This window comes from Pleurodeles waltl, chromosome 8 (assembly GCF_031143425.1).
Source record: "Pleurodeles waltl isolate 20211129_DDA chromosome 8, aPleWal1.hap1.20221129, whole genome shotgun sequence".
NCBI lineage: Eukaryota > Metazoa > Chordata > Amphibia > Caudata > Salamandridae > Pleurodeles > Pleurodeles waltl.
The window spans coordinates 1,534,882,296-1,534,904,315 of NC_090447.1; the positions used below are offsets into that span (position 1 = coordinate 1,534,882,296).

The 22,020-nt window shown below is 45.5% G+C and overlaps 1 protein-coding gene and 1 non-coding gene across 2 annotated transcripts in view; both read left to right on the plus strand.

Moving 5' to 3' along the window:
• RSPH1 (radial spoke head component 1) overlaps positions 1-22,020 on the plus strand; it is a 64,931-nt gene that overhangs the window by 27,027 nt on the left and 15,884 nt on the right. The window contains exons 5-6 of the mRNA XM_069202972.1: positions 2,700-2,835; positions 4,608-4,679. Of these exons, the coding sequence (XP_069059073.1) occupies positions 2,700-2,835; positions 4,608-4,679 (208 nt within the window). The remainder of the gene's footprint in view (positions 1-2,699; positions 2,836-4,607; positions 4,680-22,020) is intronic.
• TRNAK-UUU (transfer RNA lysine (anticodon UUU)) lies at positions 18,498-18,570 on the plus strand. Its single transcript has one exon. It is a non-coding gene; the product is annotated as a tRNA-Lys (tRNA).

A 22,020-nucleotide genomic window follows, 5' to 3' on the forward strand; every position in this document is an offset into this window, starting at 1 on the left:
AGGTATAATCGTAAAAGCATGCATGGTAAATTATTACTTAATTCGTACTGTATAAGAGAAAAAAAAGAGGTAAAAAATATAACTCTCTCAAATGAACTACTCTGTCTCACCCTTTGCCTCTAGCAATCTATCCTCTTTTCCTCCCTCTGACTCATCCCAAACCTCATTCTCCTACTACGATCTCCAGAATAACCCATCCTAGGGTCTTCCCTCCTGTACCTCTTTTGGCTCCCCCCAAATCTCTGTATACTACTATGATCTCCAAAATAACCCTTCCTAGGCTCTTCCCTCCTGTACCTCTCCTGGCTCACCCCAAACCTCATTCTCCTACTATGATCTCCAAAATAACCCTTCCTAGGCTCTTCCCTTCTGTACCTCTCCTGCCTCATCCCAAACCTCATTCTCCTACTATGGTCTCCAAAATAACCCTTCCTAGGCTCTTCCCTCCTGTACCTCTCCCGGCTCACCCCAAACCTCTGTTTACTACTATGATCTCCAAAATAACCCTTACTAGGCTCTTCCCTCCTTTACCTCTCCTGGCTCACCCCAAACCTCATTCTCCTACTATGATCTCCAAAATAACCCTTCCTAGGCTCTTCCCTCCTGTACCTCTCCTGGCTCACCCCAAACCTCATTCTCCTACTATCATCTCCAAAATAACCCTTCCTAGGCTCTTCCCTTCTGTACCTCGCCTGCCTCATCCCAAACCTCATTCTCCTACTATGGTCTCCAAAATAACCCTTCCTAGGCTCTTCCCTCCTGTACCTCTCCCGGCTCACCCCAAACCTCTGTTTACTACTATGATCTCAAAAATAACCCTTCCTAGGCTCTTCCCTCCTTTACCTCTCCTGGCTCACCCCAAACCTCATTCTCCTACTATGATCTCCAAAATAACCCTTCCTAGGCTCTTCCCTCCTGTACCTCTCCTGGCTCACCCCAAACCTCATTCTCCTACTATGATCTCCAAAATAACCCTTCCTAAGCTCTTCCCTCCTGTACCTCTCCTGGCTCACCCCAAACCTCATTCTCCTACTATGATCTCCAAAATAACCCTTCCTAGGCTCTTCCCTCCTGTACCTCTCCCGGCTCACCCCAAACCTCTGTTTACTACTATGATCTCCAAAATAACCCTTCCTAGGCTCTTCCCTCCTGTACCTCTCCTGGCTCACCCCAAATCTCATTCTCCTAGTATGATCTCCAAAATAACCCTTCCTAGGCTCTTCCCACTTCTACCCCTCTTGCCTCATCCCAAACCTCATTCTCCTACTATGGTCTCCAAAATAACCCTTCCTAGGCTCTTCCCTCCTGTACTTCTTCTGCCTCGCCCCAAACCTCAGTTTACTACCATGATCTCCAAAATAACCCTTCCTAGGCTCTTCCCTTCTGTACTTCTCCTGCCTCATCCCAAACCTCATTCTCCTACTATGGTCTCCAAAATAACCCTTCCTAGGCTCTTCCCTCCTGTACCTCTCCTGTCTCACCCCAAACCTCAGTTTACTACCATGATCTCCAAAATAACCCTTCCTAGGCTCTTCCCTTCTGTACCTCTCCTGCCTCATCCCAAACCTCATTCTCCTACTGTGGTCTCCAAAATAACCCTTCTTAGGCTCTTCCCTCCTGTACCGCTCCTGTCTCACCCCAAACCTCAGTTTACTACCATGATCTCCAAAATAACCCTTCCTAGGCTCTTCCCTTCTGTACCTCTCCTGCCTCATCCCAAACTTCATGCTTCTACTATGGTCTCCAAAATAACCCTTCCTAGGCTCTTCCCTCCTGTTCCTCTCCTGGCTCACCCCAGACCTCATTCTCCTACTATGATCTCCAAAATAACCCTTCCTAGGCTCTTCCCTCCTGTACCTCTCCTGTCTCACTCCAAACCTCAGTTTACTACCATGATCTCCAAAATAACCCTTGATAGGTTCTTCCCTCCTGTACCTCTCCTGGCTCACCCCAAACCTCAATTTACTACTGTGATCTCCCAAACAACCTACTAACTTCTCCTCATTCATCTCTCCTTTGACTCATCCAAAACCTAATTTTACTTCTATGATCGCCATAATCCCTTCCTACAGAGTAGTCCCTCCTCCATCTTGTCTTTCACCCATCCCAAACCTCACCTTACTACTATGCTGTGCCAACTAACACTTTCTGAATGCTTCCCTCCTCCATACCTCTGGTATTCTATTCAGTCCAACTAACAGACTCACATGTTCTCCACTCAAATTAACTCGTACCTCTTATACCAATACTGTACTCCTTTTACCCTGTACTAATCCACCACTAGTCCTTTTGGGTTCTGAAGTAGCGTGCTACTCACTGAAAAGCACTTTGACGCCTCGTCATGGGTAGTAAGCACTATATAAATACAATTACAATGTATGGATCATTATGTTGGCTGAGCTGTACTAGGCGTAGCTCCACTAACAGCCATTCTTTCAGGCATGAGGTTGTTATGTCAGGTGAGGTTCACTATGAGATTCCACAACAGCTTACCTTACATGAATGCATGCATGAAGTTGTGTCGGGAGCAAACCTCCTGGCACAACTCTCTTAGCAAATAATCTTACAAATGCTTTGGTGTTATGTTAGCTGAGTGGCAGTACATATGACTCCAATAAAAGCCATTCTCATATGTGTGAAATTGTTGTGTTGGATGAGGTCCACCATCAAAGTTCAATACCACTCTGGCTTCTCCACAGGCATGGGCAAGGCGTGTACCTCTATGCATTAACTGGATCCAAATATGTTGGCACCTGGGTGAATGGGAAGCAGGACGGATCAGGGGAGCTTGTCCACACCAACCACCGATACCAGGGCAAATTTTCTAACAACATTGTAAGTAAACAAGAATCATGTCTACTTCATTCTTACAGATATTAGAAAGTTGCAATGCAGACATGCCCTTCTAATGTTGTGCCATTTAGTCTAGAGGTCCTTCGAGGCGCTCTCATCTTTCTTATCCACACTAGATGCTAAAGGGAATCCAGTCGATCAAGTGCAGTAACCAAAGCTCTTAGAGAGATGTTTCTGCTAAACGTTGGAGTGAGTGCAATACTCAGTGATGTGTACTTTTCCACTAATACTCATAAATGCACTCAGCTTTTACTTACCGTCATGTAACATGTCCACATCTGATGGATGAAACCGGAGCATTTGCTTGACCCACACAAGCATGGTAACCCTGCTAGCCGTGTCCCTTTCTCGGCCAAGTCTCATGAATCCCCCCCCCACCTTGGTATATATTAAACAGTAATAGGAATCTGTACATTAAATCAGAATTTTGCTCAGCAGCGTCTTCATCAATTATAAGGGCGTAAGTACTCCTGCTGTTTCGAATGACCTGAAAGGGAATCTGCAACCTGGAAGTTACTCTCCAGTTAGATTAGAAGTCTAGTTTATTGACCTGCCTTCCAGGTCCTTGTAGTCCATAGACACCACAGTGTTAGTCAATAAGTGAAGGAAGAGTAATCTGCTCTTTCTCTTAATCTCTGATGTCTGATGACTGTGTTACGACACACGATTATAGATTGTGTCAGGTAATGGGTCATAGTCCTAATAGTCTTATGAGGCTCTTCGAAAGCAGCCCTGTCTGTCCAATTAATCACCTCATTCATGCTCAGCTTTGACAGACTACAGAATTTAGCATCTGCTCAGTTCCTCTAAACTCACAAATTGCCATCTATAAGATCTTCTTTGCCCTCTAAGCTCCTTAGGCTTGGCAAATGCCACAGTAAGATACGGAATGTCGCTATGCGGAAAGATTGATAGTTTCTTCAGGTCACCAAATGCTCAGTTGTTTGGTAGCTAGACTGAATGGCAGGCTTCTCTTTGGAATTATGGCAAGATCTGTGATCAACATAATACCATTCATTATTATAATTTATATTAAGGTGAAATCATATTTATTAAGAACAGGAAGGTGTTAAAAGTGCTGGATCAATCTCACTTGATGAAGCCTGGAAGAAATGGGAGCAAGGAAGGATCTAAATACAGGATGAATGCAAATTGAAAATAGCGTATCCACGTACCGTTGGATGTAGTCAAGATTCATGAGACATATCTCTTTCAAGAAAAAACTACCACAAAAGCTTGTTTCATATCCTTTGTGTAAAATCTAGACATACAGAACATTGGGAAAAAAGAACCTGATATGTACACTCAAAAATATAAAAGACATCAGTTCTTCAAGGTCAGTGCACGTCATCCTTAAAAAGGCTTTGTACAATTTTTTTAAATAGTTTTCAACATTATTGTGAAACATAAACAAATGTGTTGTTAAAGGAAATTGTATATTCATTAAATAAAAGTCCAAATATAAAGACTTCCAGTTACTAAGGCACCACTTCCAGGCACTGATTGTTTACTTGCTTGTGTTTAGCCTCAGCTGTGATGTAAGTCTAACAAGGGTATTTGTTTGCAGCCCCTCAGAGCTTCAATGTTCCATAGTTGTGTTTTCCGGCCTTCAGCATGGTGTTGAACATACTCAGTGATCTGTACCCCTGTATAAAGCTGGCATGGATTGCACCCTCTTTTGCAAGTCCTTTAATATGTCTCTATCTTCAGCGACCTTACCGATCCATCTTTGTATACTTTTGATATTTTTGCAGCCTCTGGGACCGGGAAAGTACATCTTTGAGATTGGCTGTGAGCAGCATGGAGAGTACATCCAAGTGGAGCCGGTAAGCATCGTCGGTGATTACTGTTCAGGCTTAACCTCTCACTAGCTGAAAGGGTTTCGCCCCAGAGCTGGACGCTGATCCACCTGATTGCGCTTCTCAGGATTGGTTGGTTCAGTGCTTCTCTTAGTCGCAGTGGACTACTGAGTGTGCATCTCTAAGGACCTGCCTGCCTAAAAGACGGTACATGTGTATGTATATTTATTACAAGTCGTGATCACCATTTCAATTTTCAGGTTATTTGGGATAGATGCAGATATCCTCTTGTTACTGACTCCATAGATTAACCCTAAATGCCTCTGGAGTCCTCACTACTTTGGGCAGTCTCTCAGCCGCCCTCATCAACACATACATTAGTCATAATGACCAGTAGCACACTGCCTTTTTTAAGCAAAGTATAGACCTAACAGACATAAATCAAAACTCACAATACAACCTACAAGGCTTCAATTTAATAACCATAGAGCTGGGCAAAAACTGACACAGCCGAAGATCAAGGACATTTTAAAATGGGGTTTCCTCAGTTGCTGGTATTTGAACATTGGTTACCTGTATTTGTGTAAGGGGCTTTGTTTAGGATGTGTCCAGCACGTCTTGTCTAATGTAGAGGGGAGATCTGAACCTCTGTGTGAGCTTTTTATTGTACATTCAGGGCTCTGTGTCTCCCTCCCCCTTTCAGCTGCTCATGAGGCCATCCTGCCTGCTCGAGTAGTTCCGACTGGACTGTTCCATACGGTTCAACCTGTTCATTCTCCTGAGAGGACAGGGCGTCTGTGCTGTGCCTTCTCGAGTAGTTCAGACTGGACTGTTCCATACGGTTCAATCTGTTCACTCTCCTGAGAGGACAGGGTGTCTGTGCTGCGCCTGCTCGAGTAATTCAGACTGGACTGTACCATACGGTTCAATCTGTTCACTCTCCTGAGAGGCCAGGGCGTCTGGGCTGCGCCTGGAGGTCTGTTTGATGCTAGAATCTAGAGGACTTGGGCTGTTCCAAGTGCAGCTGCCTCATGTGGCTGCCAAAGACGATAACAAGAGTTGTCAAGTTAAGGCAGACATAAGGTCAACAGATGCTGCCTGGTCTACCAGCCAGAGGGCTGGTCCCACAGCACCCCCTTACCTCAACCGCGCCCCTCATCTGGGGCAATTTCCATCCGAACTCTGACGATGCTACAAAAGGCAAATCTTCCCTCAGTTCAATTTTTATGTCTATTTGTTGATGTAAAGCTCTCTGCCTCAGGAACTGAATCACATTGTACTGTAAGAGATTCAGAGGACCAAAGCTATCCTCATGACCCTTCCAGGCTCCGTAGTGAGAAGCTATTGAGCACTGACACTGACTTTTCCATTTCTTGCCAAACCAATTGAGTGCCAGATTTTAAGAGCAAGGAGATTTTATATCTCTTGTACACGTACAGAACAACTGTCCTCTATGTGTGTTGCTCTCAGTAGCTACTAGTTGGCTAATCCAAATTCTTGGCAAATACAGCCTGATTATTGCTTTGCTCTGTTGCTCTGTTGGCATACAGTTTTTGTGACTAAAGAGAGGTGGTGACCCTGACAAGAGTGAAAACTGTTGAAACAATGCAGTGGCTTTTACACAACATTGTCTTATGTGAAAATTCAGCTCCAGAAATTTTTGTCCCCACACCTCTCCCACAAAAGACTATGGGCTTGATTTGGATCTTGGCGGATGGAATACTCTGACAAAAGCATGACGGCTATCCCCTCCACCATATTACGATCTCCATAGGATATAATGGGATCATAATATGGCGGATGGGCCATGCGTCGCATTTGTGATGGAGTATTCCCCTCCACCGTATTACGATCTCCATAGGATATAATGGGATCATAATATGGCGGATGGGCTATGCTTCGCATTTGTGATGGAGTATTCCCCTCCGCCATGATATAAATCAGGCTCTAGGGCACAGCTGTAAAGTTGCCTTATAAAGCGTTGCTGCGCAGATAAATCAATGTGCCACTTACATAAGCTGAATCTCCAGCATCCCAGCAGAGCCCTCTATCTTGTCCTGTTTGAGGTAACGATTCAGGGTCAGTGCTAATAAATGAATGCAATATTACTGGCTCCTCCCTCAAAGTCAGCGCCCATGTGAATGAAGGACACAAAAAATAGTAATCTGGCAAAGGGACCCGCTGAATACTGGATCGCTGCACAGCCTTGTAGGGTCAGGGAATAGGGTGCCTCGAAGAGAGTGCCCATTCTTATGTTGCACCAGAGAGAGGCTATGGTCACATGGCCAGTGAAGGTCACAGAACCAGCTTTGGTGACATATGTATCATGCAACTTTGCAGTAGCAAATGGCCTGATCGGGCCATTTGCGACCACAAAAATGCATTTTGGTATGTCTACATTTCAATTTGCGATTCAGTAACATGTTGCCGATTCGCAATTTGGAATTGCGAATACGTACTGATTCGGTATTAGGAAGGGGCGTGTTAAGAGTGTCCCTTCCTAATACTGAATCGCATCGGTATGTAGGAACGTTTTATGACTGAAATGCGGTCGCAAAACATTTGCATTTTACCACCTTCTTCAAAGAGATGGTAACTCATTCGCAATCGGGAAGGGGTCCCCAGGGGACCCCTTTGTGAATGCCCATGGAAACGTTATTTAAGAGCAAGCAGTGGTCCATACTGCCTACTCTTAAAAAATGAAAAGAAAACTTTTAATTTTTCTTTTTTTAAACACATCCTCTTTTCCTTTAAGGAAAAGCTGCATTAAAAAAAAATTGCTTTACTTAAAAGTAATCACAGACATGGTGTTCTGATGAGCTCAGCAGGCCACCATCCTTGTGATTTTAGCATTTCCTAATGTGTCACAAATTGCGACCTACCTCATAAATATTAATGAGGTAGGTCGATTTGCAAGCCATTAGGAAATGCTGAATGAAACTTATACATTCAGATAGCAATTATCTAATAGCGATTCATGGAGAATTAGGTAATCGCTAGTCAAAATAATAATACATCTGGCCCTTGGTGCAGGGGAGCCTGTCCACAAAGGCACCGTCACAGCTCTTGGAGGGTCGCCCACCTGCATATGAAGAGCAGTTGTCAATCTCTACTATCTTTTTTGAGGTATAATGTCTGGACATGCCTACTTGTGCTTAGAGAAAACCAAAAAAGGGTGGATCCCCAGTCACTGCTAATAACTGGACCTCGTTGCCATTCATCAGCCTTTTGCTCACTGTGCAGTTATGTAGGGGACGCCGCCCACAAATTTGTGGCTGAGCTGGTCGGTGTTTGATCAGGACCAAGGCTGATTTATTTTAACTATGGTTGGGCCCTATCTGTAATGCAGCTGACAACCTAAATAAAGAATTATAGTGCACAGTTGCTCAGGTCAATCCAAGCCTTTCGCCCATACCAGCATGTTTGGGTGAGATGGGCATCAGCACTGGACTTATTCTTCAAAATCTGCCATCCGAAGTGGATGAAACACTCCATATTTTGCATATTAGTCATGTGCACTTTCGTTTTTTTATACCTCTTCTTTCATGGATTTATTGATGCAATACCTCAGCAGAAGATGTCTTCTTGGTGGAGAAAGAATGGTTAGCAAGGTTTCAGTGCTTGGCAGTGATGTTTGTCTTTATCCTTGCTAAATGTTCTCGAAGGTGATTCTTTCTCTGAGGGCAAGGAAAGCGTGTAATGGAAGGATGACCATTTTTACTTAAGGAGGTAGCACCAAGAAGGCCTATGGAGGCCAAGACGCCTAGGGAGGAGGGCGGGCAAAGAAGTACTGGCGAGGAGGAAAAGCCAATGGGACATATTGAAGAGAGACTGACAGTCTGATTTAGGAAGGAGGCTAATGGATGGGGGAACTTAAGAGAACTTATGGGGGGAGAGGGAATCAAAGGATATTATGCAGGAAGAAGAAACAAAAAGCCTAAAGATTGAGGTGTTATCAGAGGCCCTAGGGATGGACGACAGCCAATAGGGCTTGGGAAGATGGGAGAAGAATCTGAGGGGTTTATAGAAGAGGAAAAGGCAAGAGGGCTTACATAGGGGGAGAAAGTCAAAAGGGCTTGTATATGAATCTGAGCCAAATGTGCTTCGTAATGGAAGAGAAACAATTGGGCATAAAGGGGGGTGAGTCAGTAGGGCGGTAGCCGCCCGCCAAGGTCGTAATGACCCCCACAGTGTCTTAGGAGATGAGGACAGACAGTGGGGCCCATGGAGAGCTTTGGTGGCTTAGGAGGGGAAGAGAGACAGTAGGGCCCTCTGAGAACCATGGGTGCTTAGGAGGGGAGGAGAGACAGTCAAACCTATTGACAAATATGGTGTCTTAGGAGGGCCAGTGTGGTAGAGAGAGAATGGAGAAAGAGGGGCCTAAGGAGGTGGGGTCAGAGTAGAGGCAAGTAGTCCCAGGAAGTGAGCTGAGAGAATGAGGCCAAAGAGGAGCCAATGAGGCACGTGCGGAGTGGGCTGGGTGGCAACAGGACCCATAAGGAGTTTGGGGCCTTGGAGGTAAGGTGACATAAAAAGACACTTGGTGAGCCTGGGAAGGTTTAGAGAGGACGGAAGGAAGGACAATGACAAATTAGGCCCTTAGTACGTTAGACCTGCAGGACACAGTCGAGTTTCTTCGACCTTAGAGTTGCTGGGTGCACACCTGACATCTGCCCCAGCTGGAGTTTGGAAACTCATAGGAGGATATTTGAACTGCCAATTTGAACCCGTAGAGGGCAGTCTAGTGACCCTAACCCAGGAGGAAGACAGGGTATGGTCTACCCCGAGTTACTAATCCCTCCAATTAAGAAATAGTCATCACATGCCCTTCAAATCACTGCCTTAACTTTGAATTGGGGCTTATGAGCCTGTAGTGGCAGAACTACATCTGATAGGGAAGGTAAACATACTTTTGATCGTCCCCTTAGCACCACTCTCATTGACTACGTTCTGGTGGATGTGTGGGTTTGGTCTTATCTTATCAACATGGCTGTCCTCCCAAGACAGGATAGTGATCATAATGCACTCTCTAGCATCATAGCTCTCCCACTTTGTGACATGACAGTCAGCTCCCCTGATCCTTTTGATAGAAGGCTGAGGCCAACTACAATATGCGTAGAGTTAAATGGTGTCATATGGCTCACTGTGAGGAGTTGGTGGGGTAGTCTACAAAATTGTAGCAGAATACATGGAAGGCCTACTGTCCCTCCTAGGGCTGGTAGACTCTAGCGATAAACAGGAGAAGATATGCAAAGGCCACACCAGAATGTTTGAAGAGCTTTGTAGGTTTGTTTTTGTTGAAACCAAAAAAAAACGATTAGGAGGCAGTCCCCCCAGTGTGGTTCAATCTTTCCTGCAGGTGGGCTAGGACTTTTTTGATTCAAGCTATCAAGCCACACAATGGGAATGAGATCGAAACTAGGAGGGTTTCATATAAAAGGGCCATATGCCATACCAAAAAGGACTGGGAGGCTGAGAAGTGGGAAGTACTTTTGGATGCTGTGCGAAAGGGAGACCAGCAGTCCTTCTGGAACTTGGTGTCTACAGGTTCTGCTGAGGGATTCCGCATTGTGAAGACTTATGTCCCTGCTTCCGAATGGGTCACACATTTTTTTGAGCCTATGCTCTGTCTTTGGAGACGCTAGCCTCTGTTTGGTAGCTACTAGTTGTGATACCTTAGTGAACCTGAGATACGTGTACGATAGAGAGGAGCCTTCCAGCATTACGCTCCAAGAAGTTAAATTTGCGATCCTTAAGATCATCCCCAACAAGGCTCCAGGCCCTGATACAATCTCAGGTGACCTCTATCATAGCGAAATGAATACCTGCGGTCCTTATTTCACAGTTTTTTTTTATGCTATATTGAAGGGGACTTCCATTCCGCCTACTTGGCTGGGAGCTGAAATTGTTTCCTTATACAAAAAAGGTTGTCCATTACTAGCTGCCGGCTAGCTGCCAAGGCTAGCTATCTAGCTGTCAAGGAAGTGCTCACCCCCTTAAAGACTGGCTTTAGGAATAGCACCAGCACATTGGATCAGGTCTTCCGCCTCAAAATGAATTTTTGGAAAACACTGGTTTTGGGAGGAGGGAGGTTGTATGTAGTGTTTGTAGATCTCCGTTCTGCATTTAACCTGGTTCCGAGGCTCGCGCTCTGGCAGGTGATGGCTGATATAAGTGTCCCTAATATCCCTTGGCTAAGATACATCAGAGACACACAGAGAGAGTTGGACTATGGGGTTTTGTGGGATGATCCGATGACAGTCTGGTCTATTAGTAAGAACACCATTAAGGCCAATTATGGCCAGCACACAATGGCCCTAATGCACTCACAACCCTCCTGTGGCCCCCTGTCTGACACTTTCCTTTTTGTGAAGGATGACTTTAAGGTGGAGCGATTCCTTGATGAGGTTGAGTCTGCAGTAGCTAGGAAACTCTACCTCTAGTTTTGTTATGGCACCCTCCCCCTGCTCTTTCACCTCCGCATCGGAACGGCCTCCTGGGCAGGACAGGTGGACATGTCCCTGTTGTGGTGCGAGTAAGGAAACTATAGAACGTGCATTGATTTTCTTCCCTGCCTATGAGAAGGTGAGGAAGAATTGGATACTTCCAATATATCGATCTTTAGGGGTCAAACAACATCTTGAGGTCGTTTCTTTTTGAGATACGACACGAGTCAAAGCATTGTCTTTACTGTCTCTTGATACCTAACAAGTGAGACGGGTAGGCACATGTTGTCCAAGTCCAATGTGGGTTCTGATACCACAAATGACAGTGTGTTCCTGTTCATTCTGTCCCCCCTCATGCACTGGCACTTTGAGACATGTGGTCCAAGACTATCTCTGCACATTATTAAAGCACGGGGGTTTTCTAAAGACCCTTGCTTCCCTCATGCACTGGCACTTTGAGAATCTGTGGACGAAGAGTGTACTTGTTCCTTTGTTGTGGCCCATTATTTGTGTTCATGGAATGTTTTAGATGTAATTGATTTTTATCAAGATGATTTTTTGGTTTGTTTGATTTAAATAGATTTTATTGATCTATCTGGTATGATGTTTGATTTTAATGTTTTAATAATTTTATATTTTGTCTTGTTCTTTTATGGTTTATAGCCAAAATAAAGACTTGAAAGAACCAATTAGGACTAGGGAGAGCCCAAGGTGACCTCTTGGCCCCAATAAGAGAGGGGGCATAGAGGGTGATCAATCAATCAATCAATAAATGTGTTGAGCGCGCTACTCACCCGGAGTGGAAAGGTATGAGAGCTTCGGGAGGAAGCAGAAGCTAGGCGGTGTAGGAAAGAGGAATGCTAGAGGACATCGGGATGAAGGGGAGTCCATGGAGCTTTGGGATGGAGGGGAAACCATCTTTGATGAGGGAGGGGAGAAAGGCCGGGGCACTTAGGAAGGCTGGACAGCAAGAGTGAGCAACAACCTAAGAAAGGTGAACGACAGGTGTACACCACTGGATGCTTTATATATAACGACAACAAGAAATAATCTCTGCTGATCTAGCAGGATCTTGCAACTTTCAAAAGCAACATTTAAAACATTCTAATCCAAAAACCCATGCTTCACAAACAAAGCATATGAAAATTTTTGCATTGACTGATCAGGGAATAGAATGCTGCCTTTTTAAGACATCAACTCTGCAGCCCTCACATTTCCCTGCTATTGGAATCACCTTGTGTTCTACTTCCTGTTTAGCTAGGGACTCCTACTTATATGCACCTGTATTTGAAAAGGAACTTTGTTATTTTTCCTCTTTTTAGGTGTTTTGTCTGCGGGACCTTGCTAGTTTGATGTTCTTCTGACGGTTTTGTTAATCATGTGTGTGTTGTGCAAGAATTGTTCAAACTGTGGAAGGGTGGTGAAAATGGAGATGGGTACTCAAAGTATATCATTACCACCATAAGAAGGACACATGTAATCATTGCCAAACCATGAAATACAAAGCCCTTAGAACCTGTGAATGCAAGAAATTAGAAACTCAACAGGACATTTTATTATAGTCTAATCTGCCACCCCTTCCAAGTCGTTGAAAATGAGACCTGAGGAACCTCAAAAACAATCCCCTGCAAGGAAACCCTCAATTACTCCCAGCGCTTTCTGCAAGTTGGTGGCTACCTGCTCTTTAACTTTCAAGTTGACCATGCCTTTCCTGTTATGTATGTTGAGAGGTCCTTCTGTACCAATGTTGCCTTTTGCCTAGATGTCAATACTTGTGTTGATTGTCCCTTAGACTCTACAGAAGTCCTCTTTGTAGGTAGGATACTTGCTACAGTATGGAGGCATTGAGTGTCAGGCCATTCTTCAGGGTTGAGACAAAGGCAGACACTGCAGAGACATTTGTTGACTGAGGCACTTGTCATTCAGCCAACCATCTTTCCACCTGCTGTGCAGCTGGGGAACAGACATTTTACCTTCCAGCTGAGCATCCTCCTACTCATAGAATGCAAGTGAATGTCCGTACAAAGAGCAAGCCTTTCCTTTCAGGATGAAGAAGACTCCAAGGAGGCAGCACCCCCCAACGCCACCATCCAGACTGCATGCTTTCTTTGAAAGGTCAATTTCTACTGATTTGCCATTTTTCCATACTCTGTGTGGCAGGATATGGCTCCATTGTTCTCAGCTCAAGAGACTTATTATTAAATCATCTCATCAGAACAGTAGAATTCATGTTTAAGATTTCAGTCAAGAAAACAGAGTTGTTAAACATTCTGGTGTCTGCCAAAAAAGTCACTATGTCAATGTTTGTGATCATGCCCGGAGAGACCTGATAGGAAGTACACAGCTTCTCCACAAAATTCAGTTTTCATACAGCATCATAATTCTCTTTTTCTTAAAGCATCAGATACTTTCAGATTCTGTTACTCTGTACCTATTCGGACTTCATGCTCTGGTGCTTCGGAGAAGGCAATTAAGAAGCTGGACCATATTCAGAAGAAGATATGCATCGCTACTGTGCTGGACTGAAGACATGCAAATTGCACATGCCTCCTGGGGCATTATTAGAAATCCCTTTGGTCAAGGACAAAACTTCTTCTTCAGCATCTACCCCGGTGGATGGAGAAGGAAACTCTGGCTGTTTCTGCTGAGGGCAGGCGAGTCGAACCACATTAGGACTTCAACAGTTTTATCATAACCATCCAATGTGACATGACAGGGATGCCTGTGGCATGGCACTCTTGCTTGCAGCTAACCCGTTTACCTCCTTATTCTCAGTAAAAGATATTTCCATTTACTTTTCAAGCAATAATTTGTTAGTTTCTTAAGCTGATGATAAAGCTTCTAAGATAAAAATAAGCTCAGAGTCCTAAATCAGTAAAGGCTTGATTTAGAGTTTGGCAGACGTGTTACTCCGTCACAAACATGACAGATATCCTGTCTGCTGTATTATGATCTCCATAGGCTATTATTGGATCATAATATGGTGGGCAAGATATCTGTTATGTTCCTGACGGAGTAATCCCCTCTACCAAACTCTAAATCAGGCTCTTAGGCCCTCATTATGAACTTGGCAGGAAATCCCGCTGAGTTCTTAGCTGACGGTCTAAACACAGACCGCCAGCCTGTCGAGGATCCCGCCGGCCCTATAAACAACATTCTGCTGGGCCGGTGGGCTGAAACAGTGTTTCACATGGAGCCGTCAGCAATGTAGCAGTGCGGCGGGTGCAGCAGCACCTGTCGCGCATATCACTGCTGGGTAAATCGGGCAGTGACATGCATGAAGGGGCTGTGCACGGGGGCCCCGGGGCACCCATTCCGCCAGCCTCTCCCTGGCTGGCTAAACCACCAGGGAAAGGCTGGGGGGAAAGCAGGTTCATTATCCGGCGGGCAGCACTGATTGCAGTGCTGCCCTGTCGGATAAGGAACTGCGCCATCATCAGGCTGCCTGGCGGCTGTAGCTTGGCGGTGGTGGAGTTCCACCTGTGGCGGTCTCCGAATGAACATTATATGGCAGTCTGGACCACCGTGTTCATAATGACTGCCTTAGTTTGGAAGGGAAAAAGGATCTCACATCTCAGAAGCACCATTACAAATACCAGCCATTTTAAATAGACTAGAGCTATGATTATGAGTAACCTCAGACAAATTAGCATTCTTAGTATCCATCCAGACGATTGAGAAGGGCTGTGCAGCCATTACCAGCTCTAGGGAGGACTCCATCCCAACCACAACCCCAAAAGGTGAATGACTTTGTACATTGTTTCCCATTGCTTGACACTGCGATGGGATGGAAGATTTAAGACTTCCTCGCAGCTAGGAAGGAGATCACCTTAGATGTACTTGTGTTGGGTATTGTTCAGAATGGTTACACACTTCAGTTTCAAGAAATTCTACCTCAAATGGTTCCAGTACACCAGAGTTACTGTCGATCACTTTTACTCCTGCAACTTGTGTGAAAAGGAGACGATAAGACGATGTCTCTTGGTCATCTGGGGAGTGGGATTTATTCAGCGTATTTTATAATAGACAAGACATCTACTTGGAACCTGAAACCAGTTTTGGATTTGAGAACTGTGAAAATGGAGGATAACTTCTGCCACAGACTTACAAGGATGAAGCAAGATTCAGGATGTAATCAAGGTACTCAGTTACTCACTTTACATAATGGACTCCAGTAGGAGCACACCTTAAGGTAGGCTATGATGAAGCAATGGAAAGTGTCACACATCAAGCAGAGATTGCTGTTTTTCCCCGATGCCAGCCTAATCATGATTGATGGAGGTGATGAGAGAAAATAATTCAATGTTTGGTTAGATGAAAGTAGCATCAGCTTTTCTGGAGTGCGTAAGGCCACTGGCCACTAGAGAATCCTGTTGTTAAAGACTGTGGGGGTCATTCTGACCCTGGCGGTAGACTACCGCCAGGCCAACGACCGCGGATGCACCGCCAACAGGCTGGCGGTGCATCCATGGGCATTCTGACCGCAGCGGTACCGCTGCGGTCAGAAACGGAAAACCGGCGGTGTCCCGCTGCCCTGGGGAATCCTCCATGGCGGCGCTGCAGGCAGCGCCGCCATGGGGATTCCGACCCCCGTCCCGCCAGCCTGGCTCTGGCGGTTCTGACCGCCAGAACCTGGATGGCGGTAACGGGTGTCGCGGGGCCCCCTAACAGGGCCCCACCAAGATTTTCAGTGTCTGCCAAGCAGACACTGAAAATCGTGACGGGTGCAACTGCACCCGTCGCACCCATTCCACTCCGCCGGCTCCATTCGGAGCCGGCATCCTCATGGAAGGGGGTTTCCCGCTGGGCTGGCGGGCGGCCTTCTGGCGGTCACCCGCCAGCCCAGCGGGAAAATCAGAATTACCGCGGCGGTCTTTTGACCGCGCAGCGGTATTCTGGCGGCGGTACTTTGGCGGGCGGCCTCCGCCGCCCGCCAAAGTCAGAATGATCCCCTGTGTCTGATAGAGATGTCAAGCTGCAGATTCCTTACCTTTGAATTCTTCCCTAGGCTCCAGACTGGTCCTGGAATTTTTTTCCCCAGTACTTCTGCGTGACGGAAGAGGGCGTCGTGCGACTCCGTACTGACGTCGTCCACCAGATGTGACGTTGACTGAGTCCATATGATCCCTTCCCTGGTGTGCCAATGTCAGTTCTTTCTTTTCCGCGCTTCCAACGCAGATCCAGAGCAGTTATCAGGCTGTTTTTTGGCCTACCTCAACATTCTTGTCGAAGGAACAGTGTGCCTTTTTCTCTTCATGTCTTCGGATTTAAGCCCTGTGAGTTCTGTGGCAGGCAGATGTCGGTCACAGACCAACATACTACTTGTATGTAGTGCCTCGGGAGTACCACGACTCCGAGGACTGTGGCTCCTGCCGTTGTTGTCGCCCAAAGTCATTAAGACAACATTGCATGAAGATGTTGGTGGCGTGCTTGGCAGAGGCCCTGCATCATCGTTGTTCTACTTCAAGGTCCTAGGTGCGATCGCAGGACCGATCCAGGAGCCATTCCTGTGATGGTCCATCGCCTTTGATGTTGAAGGAAAGGACCTTGAAACACAAACGGTCAAAAGCGACCTTCGTTGAGTAAGTCATGCATCTCCAACACCATCTCCCAACCTTCGGTTGCAGAGTCTACACAAGAGTTCACCCCACCCCTTCCTGATTTCCCTGGAGCCGGGCAACTATGGCCCAGATGCAGGATTATTATTATTCCCATCATTCTATCTTTGGGCCCACACCTCCCTCTGGTGCGCTTTCCAGCCCCCTGGAAGTGAGAGGTGTCCTAACTGAATTCACGCCGGTGGGTTCTCCCTTGGCATCAGTTAGGCCCTCTGGATCCGCAATTGGATCCACACCGGTGCTGGGACACAGCACTTCAGGGTTCCCACCTGCGATGCAGGATTCTGATCAGCCACTGTCAACAGTGAAATCGGCAGCACCAATCGGCACAGAACTGATCACCCGCGGAGATGACGATGCAATGGTGTCGGATGTGACGCCAGTGGCGCCGACTGGTTGGGACACCTTCCCTCCCCTTTCTACGCAAACCATTGCAGTTTTTCCCATGAGAGAACAGACTTTTGGAGGTGGACGAGAGGATCTGGAGTTTAGGAACCCCGTGACCGAGACTGTCCAACCTACTCTGGAGGGTAATTGGCTGATGGAGCTGGGTGAGGCTAGTGGCCTTGAGTCCTAACCAGCTTCAGACCTCCTTTCCCTCTCTGGCATTGGTACAGGGGTGAGCTCATCTTTTGCTGAGGTTTGAAGAGGGCAGCTGTGGTCTTAGATTTGCAACTTCCCTCTGTGGAGATGACCACTGACCCGTTGATAACAGTAATTCACCAGAGCCAAACAGTAGTAAAGCCTGTGCTCCCCTATAGTGAAGCACTATATGATCTATTATTAGGGGCCCGGGATAAGCTTGCTACGAGGGCCCCTGTGGACCGGTCCATAGCCCATAGACAATGGCCGCCCCCGGAGACTGACCTGTCTCTTCTGGCACCCAATTAGCAGAAGTTTTTTGGTGCAGGCCGCTACGGTGTCCCCTGACCCCAGTGCCCTCCCTAGTGTTCCACCTAATGGGGAGTCCAGTTGGCTGGAAACTTGTGGTAGAAATATTTTCTCTTCAGCCAGCTCAGCCTTGTGATCTTTAAATACTGCGTCTGCTCTGGGCCGCTTTTTCACTTGAGTTGTGGGATTCGGTGGCTTCACTTCTGTAGGAGAGCCGGAGCGAAGTTGTCCAGGCACGACAGGATGGGCGAGAAGCATCTACATTTGTAATAAAATGTGGTATGGATACCACAGACTCAATGGGTCGAGTTATGGCACAGTCAGTAATGCTGCGCCGTCCTACCTGGCTACGTCAATCTGTTTTTTCAGAGGCTGTCCTGACCACTCTGGAGGACATGTTTTCGAAGGCGTCTGCCTGTTCGGCATGCATGCTGATACTGCATTACGACGCTTTAGGGACAGTTGGAGTGGGAAAGACTCTTACATTTGTCTTTTGCTGCACCGTCAGGCTCCTTTGCTCCCAACCTTTTTGGTTATTAAAGGAAGCATTTCTATATATATATATTTTTATGATTAGACTTATACCCGAGTGGAGTCTTATGCTTTCTGTTGTGTCTGAACTATACCACATTCTTGTGGCACCCATTGTGATGTTCCTGCCTTGTGCAATTATTATTATTATTATTTTGCTTAAGGCTGTTGATGACAGATTTTCATTCCTGCTATCTGGGAGGTATCTTCTTTGTAACCGTAAGTGGGTTTAGTACCTGATGAAACACGTTTTTTTCTTGTTCTTTTCTTTTTCTGCTGAAGAGGTAGTTCGCTCTCTGTGTAGAGCATCTTCCTTAGGCCTTCCTTCCTTATGCTTTGTGGCTATGACTAGAAAATGAGCCTGGATAGCTCAATTGGTAGAGCGTCAGACCTTTACTCTGAAGGTCCAGGGTACAAGTCTCTGTTCAGGTGTTTTGTTAAGATAATTGAACTACATTTGTGTTGTTTTTAGTATCCCTCATAGGGGGCTTTTGACTCTTACTCCACGTGAACCTTTGGATATGGCTCACCTCTTTGCACTAGAGTTTAATTACGGTAACCTTTTTGTTCTTCTTGCTTTGATCTTTGTTTACTTATGCTTCTTTTTCTATGGTTTCCTCCCGAGAGACTCTGAATTTCTCATACAGAGTAGTGGGGCAGGTGGTAACGTCTTTCCACATCCGTGCGTCCGTGCACCTCTTTTGTGAGCTGATCTCGCCATTCCTCAAATAGCAGGGGGTCTTGCTGCTGGCCTTGCACAGAACAGGTGGTACATGGGTTAAAATTCCTTCTTGTATTTTCTATATAAGGATTTTTTCTTTATTCTGGTAAAAGGCTGGTCTTTCTTGGTGGTGGCATCTTGCCTACATTCATGGTCTTTGTGGGTCAGGCTCACGACATTCTCCTTTAGTGCCGCCGGTCTTGTTGCCTGCACTGGCTCTTTACAGTAAGGAGATAGGATGTGGTACTTACTTATTGCTTAGAGCGAGGGTCTGTACCTTTGCTGTTACTTGCACATCTAATGCAAGAGTACACACATCACCCAGGGCCTCAAGATATGTACATATTTCTAGTTAAGACACAAGCATGTAGCCATTTTCTGTATTGATGGCCATCTTCCATCCTTATGTGGCTACCTGATGGTTTACGTATGTTCCTTTAACAGTATGTGGGATTATGATCTGATGTACGGTTCCTTCTTCCTAATCACAACTGCACTAGTTGCTCCTATAGCGACAGGATGCTCCCTTGGGTGTGACAACTGCGCTCTACAAAAATCCGTCATTCATTCATTCATTATGTCTTTCTGAGGATTGGTACTCCATTTGGACATAGTCTCCTTGGTTGGTTCCTTTCACTTTATTTTACAGGTCATCATAATATTTCTACCCCTCTGGGGTACTTGTAATGCTTCTGCATTATTATAAAGGTTCCTTGCTTTATAGGGGAATGTTCCCTTTTTGCTGTATGCCTCCCTCCCTTTGGAAGATGCCCATAGGCATTGGTATCATGAAGGCGGTAGACGTGCTTTGTCTTTTACTTTGTGCTGATTTTAATGTCTCCTATTTCATGTAGGGACATTACTTCCTCTAATGACAAATTGTTGTTCTTTTATAGGTTGCAACTCCCGTAGTTGATTAGGATTTTACTACGTTGTTTTTAGTTTGCGGACTTCCACTTTGTGGGGTTTTGTCCCAGGAGGACTATGTATTTTTCCTTTCGTTCCACACTTCAGCCTTGTCCTCTTCCGACTGATATTACCTATTGTTGGGTGTTGATGCTGAATACCTGTTCTAGGCCTCCTGTGTGTTGGCCTCTATTTCACCTTGACCTTCTTGTAGGTCCAAGTCATGGCCTTGTTTTTGTTTGTTTCAGACTTGCTGTCTTCTTTTAAGCTCATGATATCCGCGACCTGATTGTGGACTACTCAGTCAGTTAGCATTGGTTTAAAGGCTTCGGCAGCCTTTACTTCACTGCGGTGTGTGCTGTCCTCCACACTTCCATCATCTTGCTGATTGCTCGGCTCTAACCTTATATATATAAATATATTTGACATCATCGTAGTGACAGTCTCTGGCTATGGCCGCCAAATAAATATAGATATAGATATTTTCTTTTGTTGTTACATCGGCAATAATTTTTTCTTTTCCTCCTATGTGCGTTATACATTGTAGAGGATCCCAGAGGTCTTAATATTATCTCTGTCAGTCTTTTCTTAGGTCAAGAGTTGGGACTATACCAATAATTACTGTTGTTGTCTTCGACGTATTTCTGTTAGAGCATTGTCTATGCTCCTCCATAGGAGATGGATTCTTGGATTACACCTTTTCTCTGTGCTTTTACACATCAGATTTGGCTAGAAAATGGTTTCTTATGGCAAAGAAGCTATGGTCGGTGGTGTTGCTTGCTGACTCTGGTTTCCCAAGTACCAGCCGAACATAGGTTCTGTTCATATTATCGGTTGTCTTTCGACACATTTTTGCTCCACTGCCATGGGTAATGATGTTCCCATGGGTTTCAATGCATTTATGACTTATTTGTCTGTGGTCCTTCCCACAGTTCTTATGCTGTAGGGGATGTCATTACTCACATAAATTCCTAAGAGCGCCCGGTCCTTTTCTCTTGTTCTAGACCAGCTTATTCTAGTCAGGGACTTTTAGGAGAATCCGCTTGCAGACCCACCTCCAGGGACGGTATGACTTTGGTGACTAATTCAAAGGTAACGAATCTGCAGCTAGATGTCTCTGTCAGATGAACAAGTTACTTACCTTCGGTAACGCATTATCTGGTAGAGAAACGATCTAACCGCAGACTACTTACAGACCCTCTCATCCTCCCCGTTCTGCGAACTAGGTTCTCCTTTTGTTTCAAAGATTCATTTCTTGGCATTAGCCTTCCTTCATTGGGGTTTCGTAATTATTTTACACAAAGATTTCTCTTTTTTTGGGCACACAGTTTTTATAAGTGGCTTTGCGTTTTTGGCACAGAAAATAGCCACGGAAGAAACTGACATTGATGCGCCAGAGAGGGGATAATAAGGACTCTGTCGACATCACATCCTGTGCATGATGCCAGTACGGAGTTGCGCGATGCCCTCTTCTGACGCGCAGATATACTGGGAATTAATTTCCAGATCCAGTCTGGCGCCTGGGGAAGAATTGAAAGGTAAGGAATCTGCGGCTGGATCCTGTCTCTATCAGAAAATGCATTACTGAAGGTAAGTAACTTGTTCTTGGTCCCCCTCTGCTCCTTTTATCTTGACTTTTATTTTTGGAGTATTTCCTTGTCCATGTGTGCTGGTGCCTGAGCATTAGTCCTCCTTTTCAGGTACTACAATCAGGTTACAATAGAGACCTCATTTAACGTGCACATTCATCCACTGGCCCCATATTTCCCCCTCACCATAGCTTTGGATATATGCATTATTTTCAATTATTTTTCAGTTTCCTGAACTGTATTCCTGAGCCCCTGTTTGAATGATGTAGTTTGTTCTCAGGCAAGGTTCTAGAGTCACTTGAAATTTGTTGAGACAATGAATGTTAAATAATATGTTCTATTTGCAGCATTGCTTTATCTGGGGCCTTTTGGCGTGTCCCGCCTTCCTTGTATGAGTACTTGTTTACTTGTTGCTATTCTGTTCTAATGGTCATGCTATGACAAGGATCTCATGATGGAGAAGGAAACATTTCTTACCTGTAAGTCTAGATTACCATCTGTAGATCATCATTTTGGACATCCCCACTAATGATAATTAATACTTTCCCCACTCCTTCACCTCCCTGTACATCGTAGAAATCAGTAGCTTCAAAGACATTCAAATATAACTGAGGTTGGTCCTGGAGCAGGGCAGGTGGGGACAGCAAGGCGTGAAGTATTACAAAG